The following is a 17,220-nucleotide window of genomic DNA, read 5'->3' as shown; positions in this document are numbered from 1 at the left end:
CACAACAACCACATTTATGGAGAATATGGGGCATATTACCAAGCAATAGCGATAATTATCGCTATTGCTTGGTTAGAGTCAAAAATTTACCGCTGAGCTGCGGCGATTTTTATCGCAAATAAACCTTGGTATTACCAAGGTTTATCGCAAATGCGATAAAAATCGGCCGCAATGCATGAATATCGCTGAAAAGTCCGCGATATTCATGCATTATCGAGCTAATGCTCTTGGCCATGTTATCCACCTCCCATTGGATAACATGGCTAAGAACTGCTCAGGGCAGGTGTTAGCTTTTGGAGATATTCGCGCTTAGCGCGAATATCTCCATAAGTTGGTAATAGGAGATAGCGATGTTAGCGACTGTTTCCAGTCGCTAACATCTTGGCACGCCCACTTTGCATGTCATTAGTGATAAATATCACTGACATGCAAAGTGGGGCCCAAGATGGTTGCTATCTCCTACTAGCTGTCGCTAACTGGTGTTAGCGACAGCTAGGTAATAGGGAGATAATTTTATCTCCGCTTTCTTGGCTTTTAAAGCCAAAAAAGCAGAGATAAACCCCCTTGATAATATGCCCCTATGTTCCATGAGTCGGGTAGTGCGCCCGGCACCCTTTCAGAAGGTTTTTGGACATGTCCATCAGAGACCTTTCGATGGATGACTGTCAGATCTCCCTTCTTTTATTTAGGATTGTGCGAAATTCACGTAATTTACTTTCATGTAATTATGCAAAATACAAATATGGCATTTAGCATGAAATGCATCCCTCATTTCACTCTAAATAAATAGCACCAAAATCATAAGTATATGAAAGACAGTTATTCGCAATGCACCCACGCTTCTGTGCTATCATTTCGCATAAAGCTGTGTAAATACGCAACGGGTCGTAATGGCATAAGTTTTGAGAATTATATGTAATAAGCATAATACAAAGTTCCTTAGATGACGTTAATTACTCTTGTGTTACTCAGATTTTGCCGAAGTCTACTTTTGTTGCAGTTTTTAGAAGTCACTGAAAAAAGTTTAGTTCTCGGACTCAGGAACATTAATGAATAAAAACTAGTGATACACTGAGACCACAGTGACTGTGCTTGCGGTATGCCATCCGCATGCTTCTGCCTGGCTTGTTTGTGCATCATTGCTTCATATGTGGTTGTCTCCCCAGCGAAAAGGATCTTGTACTTAACATGCAGCTTCAAAATACCGATAACTAAAACCAATGTATAGAGGTGGCAAAGGATGGCGGGGGAATGGACGCAGAGAATGTGTTTAGAATGACGTTCACCAGGTGCATCTAGGCAGCACTGTACATTCACCTTATGGCCTCATTGCAAGTTCCTTGATTTAGTTGCAGGGATACCCAGGGGTCGGAATCTCTGATTCCAGCTGCTATCTCCAAACTAAATTCCCTCCCATAATGAGAAATAACACCCATACCTAGAAGTATCAGGTCCAGACTGTATGTTCTCCCCCTTCTATATGTAAGTCTGTGTGGGGGGGGGGGTTGTTGAGGACCATGTCGAGGATGGCAGGTAGTGGAGGTCTGGGAGGGATATAGCCTGTGAGGAGAGAGTTGGGGGAAGCATTTGCAGACCCCATCTATTGTGCAGTAGTATAACGGGTTGGTACCAGTGGCAGCCGCTTCCCACAGTCTAGTGTCTACATCCCTGAAATGATTGGGTCTGGAGGTTGTGGCCACTTTATTTTGAGGGACAGATACTCCCTCAGGTCAAGTTGGAATCACCCCAATACTAATCAGGGACACTCATAACAATGGACATATCACCTAATTTACAGTATGGCGGATTGTTACTCGCCACAAATGGCCGGATATCTGGTTCGCATTGTTTCATTGTTAGCATTACAAACACTTTCTTGCTGAACTTTAATAAGACACTGTCCTTGTTCATTACAGACACATTTTTAACAAGTGTTTGTTTGCCAGCACAAGACAGTGCTTAATTAGAATATTGCACAAATACAGTACAAACCATATCTTCAGCAAAAGCGTTACAACTTTGCCAGTTTCGTAGATGTACGTCAGAAGCACCAATCCATTTAATTTATTGAAATTAGCAGAACATACTGTGTTTTAACTACTTTCTGTTTTAACTTATGGTCGCATTTATATTTATAACATATAAAACACTGTTCTTTTATGAAGTGCACCTCACTGAAATGCACAAACAATGATCACTTGTGATTTTGGTTGTCTTATTTTGCGTTTCTACAGGAGCTCACTATCCAGAAGTATTTTAGAATTTCATCCATCAGAATACATATGTGATTGTAATTGCACCTCTTTCTCTGAACATAGGAGATCCTTGCAACTTATAAGTGCAGCTCAGAGCTCTTCTAATATGGGCACAGCTGCTCATTGAACCCAGCATGCAAGGCGCTACAGAACCGCCTTCCGTATGACACCACGCGGGCTTGGCAACATGGTCCAATTGCCCTGTGTCTGCCGGCATCACAGCACCTGCTAGTCTTTTGCCAAAGCCTTCTTAGAGGTTCCCATGAAGGATCCTCTGGACTCCTTACTACCCTCACTAAATTGACACACTCAAAGAAACACGTTTTCTCCAGTGCATGCTATGGCAGGCCTCAATTACATAAGGATCGAAAAATCCCTCAGTTGCTAGCAGAACACCCCCAAGCACTTTCGAAAACCAGAGTTTGCGCTACATTGTGGTTCAAGTACACTTTATGTTTCCTTTACCCAGATTTGTAGAGCAATGCATAGCAATTTATTTATGCATTTTCAAATAGCGCATACTTTACTCGAAGGTGTCAGAGCGCTTTACAATAGAACCAGTTGCCTTACATCAGAGAACCTGAATTACATAAAAGATACAAACAGAAAAACACTCTAAACTCACATAGGAATGGCAGTAAGTACATATGTCTACTACAGATACAAGTGGTTGCATAATATATCCAAGATGCTAATTCACTCAAGATTCCATTGTAAGAAGAGTTGAAACGATTAGGATTGGACAATAATATATTACAAATTAGCAGCGTATGCTCTTCTCGCCATTTCTGGGGTTCTTGTGGTGTTCACTCAGGAGGGCTGTGATGAGGTATCGACTTTGTATGTGTACTTGCAACAGTTCTGGCTCACAAAATATTGCTAAAGACCTCCAGACCACCAGTTCTCACAAACAGGAATAGAGGAATCCAATATCTGGTTCTGTTCTTCTGTCTCCCACAGTTCCCTCCAGTGTGAGTGGTGTTACGCTCAATAACTTGGGCCGGAGTGACTATCTGGGCGTATCCTGGCTGCCTGCTGCTGGAGATGTCGATAGTTATTTGGTGACACTGTCTCATTACGACAAGATTGCGCCACCTTTGACCATCTCAAAGTCTGTCAGCGAGTGCTCATTCAGTTCCCTAACCCCCGGCCGGCTCTACAATGTCACAATCACCACTAGGAGCGGCAAGTTTGAAAACCATTCCTTTGGCCAAGAATGGACAGGTAAAAATGATAGCACAGAATTTTTTTTTGTTTGATGCATGCATTTCTGCATTATACCTGGATGTATATGTATGTCGTCTGTTGCCATAATACATATCAAAGATGTCCTAGAACAAGGCATGAGTGAGGTCATAAGCAGTGCATGGCAAGGGGGCGACATATAGTTTCTTGAATTAAGTGTAACTGGTGAGTTTCAAGTTATTTTTTTAAGTTTAGAATATTACACTTAAAAACCGACATTTTCACCCAATATTAACGTCAGTTTAACGGTTGGTTTTTTAAAGAGAATTCTAAAGGTGTTTTATTGTGAAGTAAGGTAATCTTCCCGGGGTTTATTTACAGGCCCCTTGCACTGCCAGGCGTCACTTTTTTATCACAGAAAACTTGACACACTGGCGACACAAGGGGCTTGTTAATAAGCCCACCATTTCCAACTATAAAGTCTCTTTAATCTTTGTTTTTTGCACAGATTTTCTGTTTTTTATTCATGTACAGTTATATCACTATACCTCCAGTCCAGCATGGCATGAGGTTGACTGAAGGGCCTGCACAATACCTTGCATCCAGCTAACACCCGCTGTTCACAGCCATGAAAGTTGGCTACTGGGCCTGGCTTTGGGACAGACCCTTTGCCCAACCTTCATGCAGCCAGCCATTATCCTCTGCGCATGGCCATGGTCAAGGGTGGTGGGGGATTTGCTCAGGGCCCCCCAACTTGAACGGACACAAACTTTCCTATTTGTTTTCAATTGTTTTCCTGATCCTGTTGGTCAAGGGGACTATGCTGACTTCAGTGGGAGTCCAGGGACTTTCACTGGCTTTTGCGGGACTTCAACGTGGTTGTTGGGTCCCAAAAAGATTATTTTAATTTAAACCCACCCAAAAGGTCCATATGGCATGGTACCTCTACCCTGCCACCATATACCTTATTTTCTTTTCATTTTCAGGGTATGGGTACCAAGTCCCTGCGTCCTGCAATGCCAACTGCAACATTTCTCTTCATGTTTCAGCCACTGGACTCACAGGAGTGAGGCATCTAACGGGACAGATTGGCCCTTTGGCTAATCAGATTGCTTGGTTATTTGAAATCACATGCAAGAGTCACACACACCCAATCATCCAGATATACATACATTTTGAACTTTAATTTCCCAAAAGCTACTGCATGGATTTACACCAAATCTGCAAAACTTTGGTGTCATTCTGTACAGTCATTTTCGCTGTGGCACTAGTTAAAAATCCCTAGGGAAATTGCACAGGAAATTATGTTTTGGGAGCTCACTTGACAGATCACCAAGAAACTTTCAAGAAAGGAGCTGAGGTGAATGAACTTTTAGTGGGAAGTTTCGTGAAGATTCGTCAGACGACGTTAAAGTATATGTGTATTTGTGTAGCATACATTGCTGTAGATACATATACTGTGCATACTCCTGCCATCTAGTGTTGGTCTCAGACATTGAATGAATTCAGCACTCTGAATTACGGGAAATATTTCGAAGTTAGACCCTTGTGAATTGTGAGCTTTGAAACCACTGGCAAACATTCAATATGAAGGCTTGTTCATATCATATAAATAAATATATATTAATGGAAAAATCTACTTAGCTGCAGTCATTTGTTCTTAGCATGTAGTACTGTAGATTCACATGCTCTGCATACTCCTGCCACCTAGTATTGGGCCCAGACGTTCGCAAGCTGTTTTTCTTTGAAGAAGTTTGAGTCACAAGACCTGTTTAAGAGTGCATCAGCACAACAGCTCTACATCAGATTTCTTTCATCCACCATCGAGCTCGGATACTCGTGAAGATGCACCAGAGTCAAAGCATCAAGAAAATGGGTAAATGCCTTAAAATCCTTTCACTTCAGGTCTAGCAACTTACGAGAAGAAAGGAAATGAACTGTGTCAAACGGCTACAAATCTATTCATAATTTTTCATCAAGTCCACCTAATGGAGACATCATCAGCTCAATGGTTTCGTAGAAGACTTTGGGCTGATAGTGTGAATGTACCTGGGACTAAAGTATTAAAAGACCCGTTTGCACTTCTGGCCGCAATGTAATGCCAAGTTTGTATGGTTGAGCTACAGTATATGTCATTTGTGCCTTTCTTCTGAGCAGGAGGAGTCCAACTGTAAGGCCTGCCTTGCGTTCCATTGTGAAAAGTCTCTAAAACATTAATGAGACAGAGGCTGGGAGCAATTACAAAATGCAGAGCTAAAATCTCAAAGGCACGCTCAACATCTTCCTCAAAGAGATGTCAAAAGCCACCAAGCACACCTTGAGTAGGAGACCGATATGGGGAAAGACACATTTCCTCCACAATGGGTGAAGATCATTGGGACTACTATATTGTTGACCCACAGGATGATCTTGGCATTGAGCCATACCCTGTGTATATGTAGGTATATATGTATAGTCGCCTTCGCCAGACTGACGAAGGCGACTGACGAAATGCATTTGTTGACTGCAGACTTCAAGACATAAACTGGGAACTCACCCCGCAAGTGCTTCTTCTTCTGTGTATTGGGCCCGGAATTACAGACCGTATATTTACTATATAAATATATATATATATATATATATATATATATATATATATATATATATATATATATATATATATTGCATTCCTGACGCAAGCTCATCACACTGTCTTATTTCTTTTAAGAAGTGTGGGGTGTAACTTTAGCAGCAAAAGTATAATTTCTGATTGCCCTGAAGTCTGAGTATTATGCTTTGAGAACAGCTGGTTTTCAAGGGGTTAAAATGTAGATACTAATTAAAACAAGCATTTGCAATGCAATCAGGGCCTTTGGTGGTCATATCACTGAAAATACAAGATTTGAAAAAAATATCATTGTCTACAGGTGCTCGTGGAAAACAATTTCCAAGGACTGGAATCTAGAGAATGCTAAAGTGATTATGCTATTTTACTGACCTCTGCTGGTCGCTTTCTATCAAAAAAGTTAAATAGAGGCAGTTAAACAAACAGAAAGCAATTCTAGTATTTTACTGACCTCTACTGGTCGTTTTCTAACAAGACAGTTGAACAGAAAAAAAAGTCCCTAAGCGGAAGCAGACATGCCCTAGGGCTGATCTCCAGAGCCCACAAAGTACATACACATGTAGCTATATACTAAAGTATATACAAGAGGTCTTGAATGCTCGACCTAAAAAAAATGTGCAGCACCCAAAGTGTTCTTAGATAGCCCTGCAACGCCAACTTTACCACTAGTTTCAGGGATCATGAAGGTAGTGGCGGCAAAAGGTTGTAGACTGAGCCTAGATTTTTCTCTCTCCTTATCCTGGCCTAAACCCCAAGCTGCAAACAGAAGTCTATTGAAGCCTAGGTGTAAAAAATCAGTCAAAGGGTGCATGATTTTACTTACTGTATCGTTGGACTTTTTGTGGCCTAAATGGTATGTCATTAATGGTTTGAGTTATAACAACTGGTTGGAATGTTAAATAGATAGAAATATTGCGGTTTTATGAGTGCTTTTGCCATTTGTGCACAATTTCCTCATAAAACTTAACATTTGATAATATTTCTGCAACATTTTGGTATGTATTGTCTCTTCTTACCTTGGATATGCCTCCATTAGTAACAGATTCCCAGATCCTGAGAACTGTATTAAACATGAAAGGAATCAATATAATATTACATATTACCCTAGGCGCACTACTCTTTTTTCTGTATAATTAATTATATATATCCAATTAAGAGTTATATGTTGTCTGTGTCTTCTTCTGTGACAATATCCATAATCAAAGTTCTTCTTTTTGCATTTGTTTGAATAAAGCATTGGGGGACACAGCACCTACTTTGACTAATCGGTGTGATGCATGTGAGCTTTTGAAGAATCCTGCCAAATTTAAATGCCCTTTCTTGTTTCTGTTCTTGATTTTTGCTCTTTGTATCCCAGTGCCTTCCGGTGTCCAGGGACTCACTGTCAGCAGCTCGGCCCAGAGCGAATACTTGAAGGTGTCCTGGCTTCACGCCACTGGGGATTTTGACAACTACCAAGTGATCCTCAAAGACAATAAAGGCTTCATCAAAATACAAAATGTGTCAAGGGTTCAGAATGAGATTGCCTTTCATGATCTTGTGCCTGGGCGCCTGTACAGTGTCACCGTGAGCACAAGGAGCGGGAAATATCAGACCATCGCCATGGCCAGTGGCAGAACTTGTAAGTACTTCACAGTCTTGCTCTGGTACTACATGAAATGTATATCGAAGTGGACATTAAGGATGCAAGAAACTTTACTTAATCTTAAGTGCATTGTTTGTGTGTAACTTTGTTGGCTCACTCCAAAAGTCTCCCACATAGGTGGCGTGCAAGATTTTTTATGTTCTGTAACAAACTGAGGATTTGTTTTGGGATGTAATGAAAGGGTTTGCAGAACCATACTTTGTAACTCACACCTTTAAAATCATTTATTGTTTTCAAGTTAAACATGTACAAAAGTGCATATCTGACATGATTACAAGAATGTATGAACCCACTTTTGTCCGGGCCGGTTCACCCTCAAAACATACCTTTATGCACCAAGTTTACATCCAGATGTATAAAACCTCAAGTAATTTATTGAATTTCAGAAACAATGTTTAAATCACATGCAGCAATAAGGCATTAGTCATTGTGGTTTTAGTGATCTATTACCTAAATTAAAACATCTTTTTTGAAGAAGCGCAAAGAAGAGCAAAAAGCAGTTAATTACGTGCTGCCTTTTACTCTACTACATATAAAAATCACTTAATAAAAATAACGTAACAATGAGCCTCTCCAAGGAAAACAAGTCAGAACCTTATCTGGTGCAGGAAATGAACCACTCACTATTATTTCATCGAATGCGGTCAAGTGGGATACCTCATCCTTTATTTGCTTATCTATGATCTGCTCCATTTCATCACATATCAATTCGATGAATTCTTCTTTAGTATCAAAGCTTGTTCTCTTCTCTTTTTCCTGCCAGTCACTTTTGTACATATGTCTCTCCATCTACCAATGCCACCCAAGTTTTATAAGTCCCAATCATGTAAACAGTTTACACCAGTACGAGCTGGCTGCTAGTACCTGAATGAACACAGCGGATATCCCATCTGTCTTATTTCAAGAGCCCTAGGACATAATGCACTTGTAATAAGGTGGATTGGATATCCACCATGTTTGTGATGGAGTAACCCACCCGCCAAACCCTAAATCTTAGTCTGTGTCATGAAATGAGGCAGATGCCGCGTAGGCTCAAATACCACAATTACCTGCATTCACATTAAACATGATCGCATTGTGAAGTCGCTAAGGGATGTAATGTGCACCCTTGAAAATGTATATAAAATATCAATCTTTAATCATGTTAGCAATCTGCCTGGCTTCCTATGGGTGGACGTTACTCCTAAAACTTACACCTAATGTCAAGCTTCAATGACAACATTGTCAGGGGGGATGGCCTTATAGAAGCAAACCAAAGATTTCTCCAAGGTATCTTTGTTTCACCTTCGGTAGCGTGAGCTAAGATTAAAGACTAATGGGGACATTTAATATCTCGCAGATGTTTTAACGAGGGGCGCTCTACTTAGAGATCTCTGTCTGCCTAAGTTGATTTGATAGCCATACTAAAACTTACTGAAAGGTCTACATGGTGACACAGACATGACAAATTAATGACATGAAGTGGTCCTCAATAGAGCGAGACAACTATTACATTGACCTGGTGACTCCATGGCTGATGGGCCTCCAGGTAATTACACTGGTAAGGCCAGCGAAGGATCCGTTAATGTAATCATGGTGCTTTACCCAGCTCTAACCTCTAGTTTGTTGGAGTAGGAGCAATGCTGATGGGGAGAGAATGTGGCCTAACGGCTAGGGCGGTCAACCTCGGAGCTGGGTTCGAGTCTCGGCAGGGACGCTCAACATTTTGTGATTCTGGACAAATCACTTCATCTCCCCGTGCCTAACAAAAACAAATGTGTCCATCTGTAACGTAAGTGGTGCTCATGTAGAGCACTCTCATACCTTCGGGTCTAGTTTGCGCTATATAAAACTCAAAAAGAAATAGTGGTATTATCCCTCTGCCAATCTTCAGACAAAGCCCATACTAATTGAAAGTTCTCAGATTTGGGGTACTGGTATAACACAAACAAACAAAAATATAGTAAAACAATAAAGAATATATAAAAGGTTTAAGCTAGTTCAGTAAACATAATATTCAATTGATTTAATAATAGACAAGAAAAATAGAGAGAATACAATCATTGCAATGGAGAGAAAACCTATTAACCTTTCTTATTAAATTTACTGGGAGCAACTGTAACTTGGGGGTGCTATGCTATTATGTACTTTGTTAATTTGTGGTAAATATTAGACATATTTTTTTTATTTAAATATATTTATTTGTCATTTAATAGAGTTATTATGTTAATTGTTTGAAGTGAACTACTCTCTCTCTACTGTTGCACCGACTGGGTGGCAGTAGTAAATTTTACCCCTCCAGAGTCCAACGCTTTCTCTACTGTTGCACAGACTGGGGTGGGAATAGTAAATTTTCCCCTCCCAATTCCAACACTTTTTCTACTGTTGCACTGACTGTAGTGGGAATAGTACATTTTACAGTTCCTGAGTCCAACGCCTTCCCTACTGCCGCATCGACTGGAGTGGTAATAGTAAATATTACCCCTTCTGAGTCCAAGGCTTTCCCTACTGCTGCACCGATTGGAGTGGGTATAGTACATTTTACCCCTCCTGAGGGCAAAGCTTTCCCTACTGTTGCACCAACTGGAGTGGGAATAGGACATTTTACTCCTTCTGAGTCCAACGCTTTCCCTACTGTTGCACTCACTAGCGGGGAATAGTACATCTTACCCCTCCTGAGTCCAACACTTTCCCTACTGTTGCAGTGATTGGAGTGGGGATAGTAAATTGTACCCCTCCTTAGTTCAATGCTTTTCCTACTGTTGCACCAACTCGAGTGGGAATAGGAAGTAGTACTCCTTCTGAGTCCAATGCTTTCCCTACTGTTGCACTCACCAGAGGGGAATAGTAAATCTTACCCCTCCTGAGTCCAACGCTTCCCCTACAGTTGCAGTGATTGGAGTGGGAAAAGTCAATTGTACCCCTCCTGAGTTTAATGCTTTCCCTACTGTTATAAAGATTAGAGTGGGAATAATAAATGCTATCCCTCCTGAGTCCAATGCTTTCCCTACTGTTGCACTGACTGGAGAGGAAATAGTAAATGTTTCCCTCCTGAATTTAATGCTCTCTACCGTTGTGTACATTGGAGTGGAAATAGTATATTTATTATTTATATTGTTTAATTTTTTTAATTAATATTGTCCAAAACAAACGAAGTCCCACTCACACTCTCAGAGGAAAGCCAAACGCAGTAGTCACAGGAAAGTACAAGCAAATTGTTTTTTTTTTTTATTCATAAACCCGCCGTGACGCGTTTCGACACCTGAGTGGCGAAACGTGTCAATGCGGGTTTATGAATCAAATAAACCCCCAATTTGCTTGTACTTTCCTGTGACTAATGCGTTTGGCTTTCCTCTGAGAGCGTGAGTGGGACTTCGTTTGTTTTGGATATTATTCACCGGTCCTCTCCGCCGGTCTCACGCCACCCCGAAGATTAGGAGCATACACAGGAGAAACTTGGTGTGATATATATATATTATGCCGATCATTAAATAAACCCTTTACTGGATGGCTAATCTGCTTGAGTGTCCATGTCCGATTTCTTAAACTGGCAAATCGGTTCTGGTTGAAATATATATATATATATATATATTTTGACATATATATATATATATATATATATATTATGTTTGTGTATTTAATTTTTTTTTTATAGCTGTAAATGTATGTAACTTTTAAGATATTTTTAGTAAACCTTTTTTTATATGTTTTTATACTAATTATGTATAATTAAATTGGAAATATTATATATATAATTGTTATATTGGTAAATTGAAAAACAGTTATAAAATTATAACACAAGTTAAAATAATGTATTTTTCAAATAGTTTTACATTATATATGTGTATATAAATATGCACACTTAGATATATATATGTGTGTGTTTGTTTTTATTAGTACATATTTATATATATTTTTAATATTAGTTCAACATATTTTATAATATAAGAATGCTTTATGTTAAAATATTTAAGTTGTACTTATTTAAACTACATATATAGTAAAAAACGTTTTTTTAATATATATTTTTCAATATTAGTGTAAAGCTATATTGTTTCGATATTTTTGTACTTACCATTATGTGTATAGAAAATAATATTTTTGTGATTGATATTTTTGACATGATATTCCGGTATCACGATATTTATGGTTTCAATATTGTATCAGTGAACATGAAACTACACCAATCTTAAGCATCCCATAACCTAACCCAGTTTCACCTTTATAGCAGACTGCCCTAACTAACATCTAGTTACAATTACGGTCACCCGACTTCAACTTGCTGCTAGCCACTGTAGGCTTGAAATAAAGTAGAAAACAATACAATATTTTTTAAAGTAAGATGTCATTTGGGCCACTAAGAGTGCCATCCCATTTCTAATTTAGTAAAGCTATAGTTTGCTTCTTTATCCTGAAATGCTACCTATCTCAGGTAAGTGAGTTAATGTATTCAAGTGTTCTAAAATCCAGTTGGGTATTTCAAAAAGAGTATTAATAAATAAGTATAAGACTGTTGTGTGACATCCTTCTTTTCCTGTTGTTGCTCAGTCTTTAATGTTGGTGGAAACGGGATCCACTGATCCAAGAAGTATTTCGTGCACCTAAGTAGTACTTAGGTAAACACAAGTTCTCAGTCAGAGAATCAGGATTTAGTAGAATGTTTATTATAATAGAGTTCACTTAGACTATGGCAAATTTTTTAACAACTGTAAATTATTGTTGAAATGGGGCAGGAAGGAAGGTTTCTGGGTGTACCATAGCACATACGTAGGTGGGTACCGGCAAATTTGTACGTTTGTGGATATTCAAATACTTTTTACTGCACTGCTCACCCCTCAAATTCACCCAGATTTTCACTTGCAAACACCAGGAATAAGTGCCATCCCCAGGCAAAAGATGGTGCCGTATTTATGAAGGACGGAAATGTTTTTCCATAGGGAACACACAGATAGTTCCTTCTGGAGAGTAACAAATATAAAGGCTGAGCACAGAAATAAACAATACTTCATGATTTACTCGTGCAGTTCTTCCACCAAGTGCATATTTTGTGAATTGGAGTAAACTGGGATACTGTAATGACCTCAGCACCGCAAGAGTGCTGCTGAGGTGACCCGGAAGCTGCCCCGCACAATGTAACACCCTCAGGGCAGGCGTGCCCAGAGGATACAAATAAAGGAGGTGAAGACCGCTTGGGATCTTCCGCCCAGAGCAGTTACCCAGTGTGCATGTCTCACTGATTGCAGCTGCTGCACACGACCCCTCCCAGCAGTACGCCATGCCTCAGAGACCAACGACTGTTGACTGAACGATTCTTCAAGCAAAGGAATAATCCCATGGAAATAGATTGACCACTTTAACAGTGTTAATAGTACACAGATCAGCCAGGAATTTACAGACAAAAAGCTGCACTTAACTAGGAGTTATAATAGATTATTTAAAGTTCCATGCCGGATAAAGACACACATGTAGAACTCACCTAGGGAGAGTGCCCTGTAGAACAACTACACAAAATTGTGATTAAAAAAACATGGTGATGTTCCACATCCTTATGATAGATACAGTATTTAAACAGACTAACTCCGTGGCTGAGTGTGTAAAATATCGTAGACTTAAAACACTATTTTCGTTGTAAAATGTTATGTTTTCCGCCAGCGTTTTCTTTTAGGAAGATCATTCTGACTCTCTTGGTTATGAAATACTGAAAGGATGTCATATGTGTCGCATAATGTCTACGCAGTCTGTTATTTGTGAGAGAGAGACAGATGCTTTGGCGATTCATTCAGCAAAAAGCAGTCAGCTGCACTTTAGCAGTAAGGCTTCCATTGTTCGCTGAGATGGCTGTGTCAACACAGACTCTTTACTTAGAGCGCATATGCACATTTGCAAATTAAATCTTGTTGATCAGCTGCACAAGCTGCTTTTCAGCTGTTCATCTAATCAACTAATTGCATTTGCTACCAATAACGCAACGAGTATCGTCAAGTTGTTACAGCCTCAAACAGCTCCCCACACATTGTATGTTTTGTATCGAGTGTTCTGCACCAGATATTTTATAGGTAATGTTGACCTTTTCGTTTTTTAGAATGATACTTTTAAATATATTTTTTTTCTCTGTTCATGTATATTGTTAGTTTTAGGGACGATCTATGCGTATCCTCTGCTGTCTAATATGAGGATATTACAAGCCACCAAGGAGTTCTGTGACCGTACAGATGAACGATGCTGAATGCTTAAATCCTTGGTATTCTGCACTTTTATATGAAAAGGGATATTGTGGTTGCAAACATCAAGAACAAAAGCAAAATCTGTAATGTGAAATATTAAACATCAAAAGTTGCAACAAATATTACAAACAACTTTATGTAAGTCAGATTTAAAAAATATGCTGTAGCTCAAATGAGTTGAAAGTTGCAGAAAGATTCTATATTTTCCTGTAAAGATCCATATCATACAAAACAATAAACAGATTGCATAAATAATATCCCCTTTCTGTGATCAGTGTTCATTTGATAAATAGAGATCAGAGGAAGAAAACAACTGTTCTTTTTTTTTTTTTAACGGAGCTGTAATTATCCTCTGTGACCAGCCTTTCACTCGGGCTGTTGACTTTGGTGGCAGACTGTACGACGCCACATCTCACCTGTAGCAAGTTATTATGTTATTTATTGTGGTTCTAACTATATTTTCAGTGGCTTTTCAGTTTTAATTCATAACCATTACTGCAATTAAACTGGGTTTTTCATTGTGAATTTTGACAGTTATGTTCTAAAACACATGCTAATGTCTTACCATAACGTCACTTTAAACATATATTTATATATTTATATATGTATGTACTCACACACATGCCTATGTCTAAAGAATCCAAAGAGCACACTCAAGGTAGTTTGGTGTCCCCACAGTAGAATATTTCTTATTAAATTTTAATACCAAGCTACCATGAGGCAGTGTACCTCATTGAAGCCCTTGGAGCCTTTTTGATTTATAAACCGGGGTCCGCTACCCTCAACTCCTCCGATTGGGTCTAGCAGCCATCTTGGTGATGGACTTCATTGCAATATCTGTCTATCTCTCTACCTATCTGTCTATCTCTGTCTGTCTTTCTGTCCGTCCATCCGTCCGTCTATCTATCTATCTATCTATCTATCTATCTATCTATCTATCTATCTATCTATCTATCTATCTATCTATCTATCTATTTAATAAGTGCCTTTTCCAGGTGAAAGAGATAAGAGGACACCGCCGTATTTATGAAGGACATAGATGTTTTGCCACAGGAAACAGATATTTCCCTGTGAAGAATATGAAATATAAAGTTTTAAGCAAGGAAATACACATTACTCATCCATATCTATCTATATATATATCCGTATCTATACAGTGGCAGTCAATGAATATATAAGTATTGGTAATATGCTTAATACTTATACATATGTAAATATAGGCTGTGCTGCCGCTGTACACCTACCTAGCCACCAAACAACATGTTGGCCTTGTTTCTAAATTCTAGACTTTTATATTGTGCCCTCCCACCCCCTTAGTTAGCTTTTAGTGAATTGTACATTTCATCAAATGCTCTGAGAACTAGACCAAGGTCTGGCCCGTGTATTGCATCAGAAATAACCGCCGTGAAAAGCTACCCTTTCATTGACTTCCATTGAATGATGAGTAAATGGTATAGCGATTTTGGTATGCATTGTATCTCACGGGACAGCTGAGATACCAAGAATTCACACCTGCCTAAGTTTCTGACCCCTCTCATGACACCTTCTACTCGCCCATTTTACCACCTAATGTTGGCATAGCTACAACAGATTGACAAATAGCTGCTGCATGTTACTATAAATTATTTCCTTGGAATTAAATCGAGTAAAGCTGCTGGCAATACGTGTAGCTGCATTACCATAACCACATTTCTCTGATCAGCAATGTGAGGGCTTCTGTTTTTTAGGGTAAACTTAAAATTGATCATTGCCAATAAGCAGATTAATCTGGGGCAGTGGGAAGCCCAAAAGTTTGTTAAGATCTCTCGTATCAGAGCTTCAACAACTCTGCACATCACCCTTGAAATGGGTGCTAGTATGTAATGAGTGATTTATAAGACGTGTACACCAAACCAAATAGCATTCTTTGATATGAATGAATTGGACCATTTGGAGGTACTAGAGCGTAAAAATGTTTTGGTCATTGGTATTTGGGAATATTGCAATGCAGATTGCATTTTTTTGCAAACTGCATTCTTAAAGAAGAGCATGATTGGTATCTGGATTGGGTCAGATATTCTAGTTGCTATAAAGTCCGATAATGTGTCATATTTACCTAATATTAATTTCTTCAAAAATGTACAAGAGATATATTTGTAGCACAGAGTAAACAAATCAGGTGGTCATATCACATACAGTATGATTACCTTGTGATATTGTCATGAATTTGATATCCCTATCTTCTTGTTTTGTTCCATCAGTTCCGGAGTCAGTGAAGGAGTTGACTGTCGCCAGCAGGAGCACAGAAGACCTGCAGGTGACATGGACAAAGGCCAATGGAGATGTGGATCACTATCAGATCCAGTTGCTCTTCAATGACATGAAGGTCTTCCCACCTATTACCCTGAGTAACACTGCGGAGCAGTACCAATTTACCTCTCTCACGCCCGGAAGGCTCTACAAAATAGTAGTTCTCACCTTCAGTGGAGATGAACAGTGCTCCAAATTTGTAGAAGGATTAACAGGTAAAAAGACTCAAATGAAACAAGAGGGCTTAAAGCAACCAGTGTTAGACAAAGGAGGTTCACAAACATCTCTCCATTACACTTTACAAAAGGTTTTTCCTTTTCACAAAAATGATATGCAACTTTTTAATTGAGCAAAGCGCATGCAAATTTTTTGTCTCCTTTGTAAAAAGAATGTTGAGACTTATGGTGACTCATCGTAGCTATTGGTGGGATAATGATAATTTGCCTCTGACCGCAAGGCGCAAGCAACAAATAGTCTAACAACTGGCAATCGCAATGGCTTTGGGTAGCATTCCAACGCATCGTTCTTTTGCCCACCATGCCATCACAAATTAGACCCAGCCCAGGCTTGATGCTGCTCCAGTAGGAACAGTCCATCCCAAACAACCAAGCCAAGTACTCTTTTAAACAGAACACAAACAACCCAAGATTGGGTTCAGCCTATGGGCCGCTGCAGTCGCGTGCAGCTTAGTTCCAGTGGTACAGTGAGCACAGGACCACATCAGGGCATACATTGTATATATATGTCATGCGGTATGCTCTAATGACTTACCTTGCCAAGTATCTTTTTATTTTGATCATTGTAAGGTTTATATATGTGTAGTGTTTATCGGAGTTTCCCATTCTATGTGCCTGTTTTGATCATTACATGACCATTGCACACTGCTGTCCTCTCTCTGTACTGTCAATCACTTGAGGCAGACGGCTTATTGCAGAGAAAGGAAGGTTTATAACAGAGGAAAAAACGTACAAAAATAATTTGGATTAAGATGAGAATCAAGTAAAACGTGGCTGAACAGGTCATCATAAATTATTCTAA

General features: G+C 39.3%; 1 protein-coding gene across 1 annotated transcript in view; it reads left to right on the top strand.

The window, feature by feature from the left end:
• The window catches only part of PTPRB (protein tyrosine phosphatase receptor type B), a 500,144-nt gene that overhangs the window by 330,334 nt on the left and 152,590 nt on the right, over positions 1-17,220 (top strand). Inside the window, exons 11-13 of the mRNA XM_078673917.1 lie at positions 3,216-3,479; positions 7,403-7,666; positions 16,134-16,397. Of these exons, the coding sequence (XP_078530043.1) occupies positions 3,216-3,479; positions 7,403-7,666; positions 16,134-16,397 (792 nt within the window). The remainder of the gene's footprint in view (positions 1-3,215; positions 3,480-7,402; positions 7,667-16,133; positions 16,398-17,220) is intronic.

This window comes from Lissotriton helveticus, chromosome 1_1, assembly GCF_964261635.1.
Source record: "Lissotriton helveticus chromosome 1_1, aLisHel1.1, whole genome shotgun sequence".
In the NCBI taxonomy this organism is placed as follows: Eukaryota; Metazoa; Chordata; class Amphibia; order Caudata; family Salamandridae; genus Lissotriton; species Lissotriton helveticus.
This window is presented reverse-complemented; position numbering and strand designations above follow the sequence as displayed.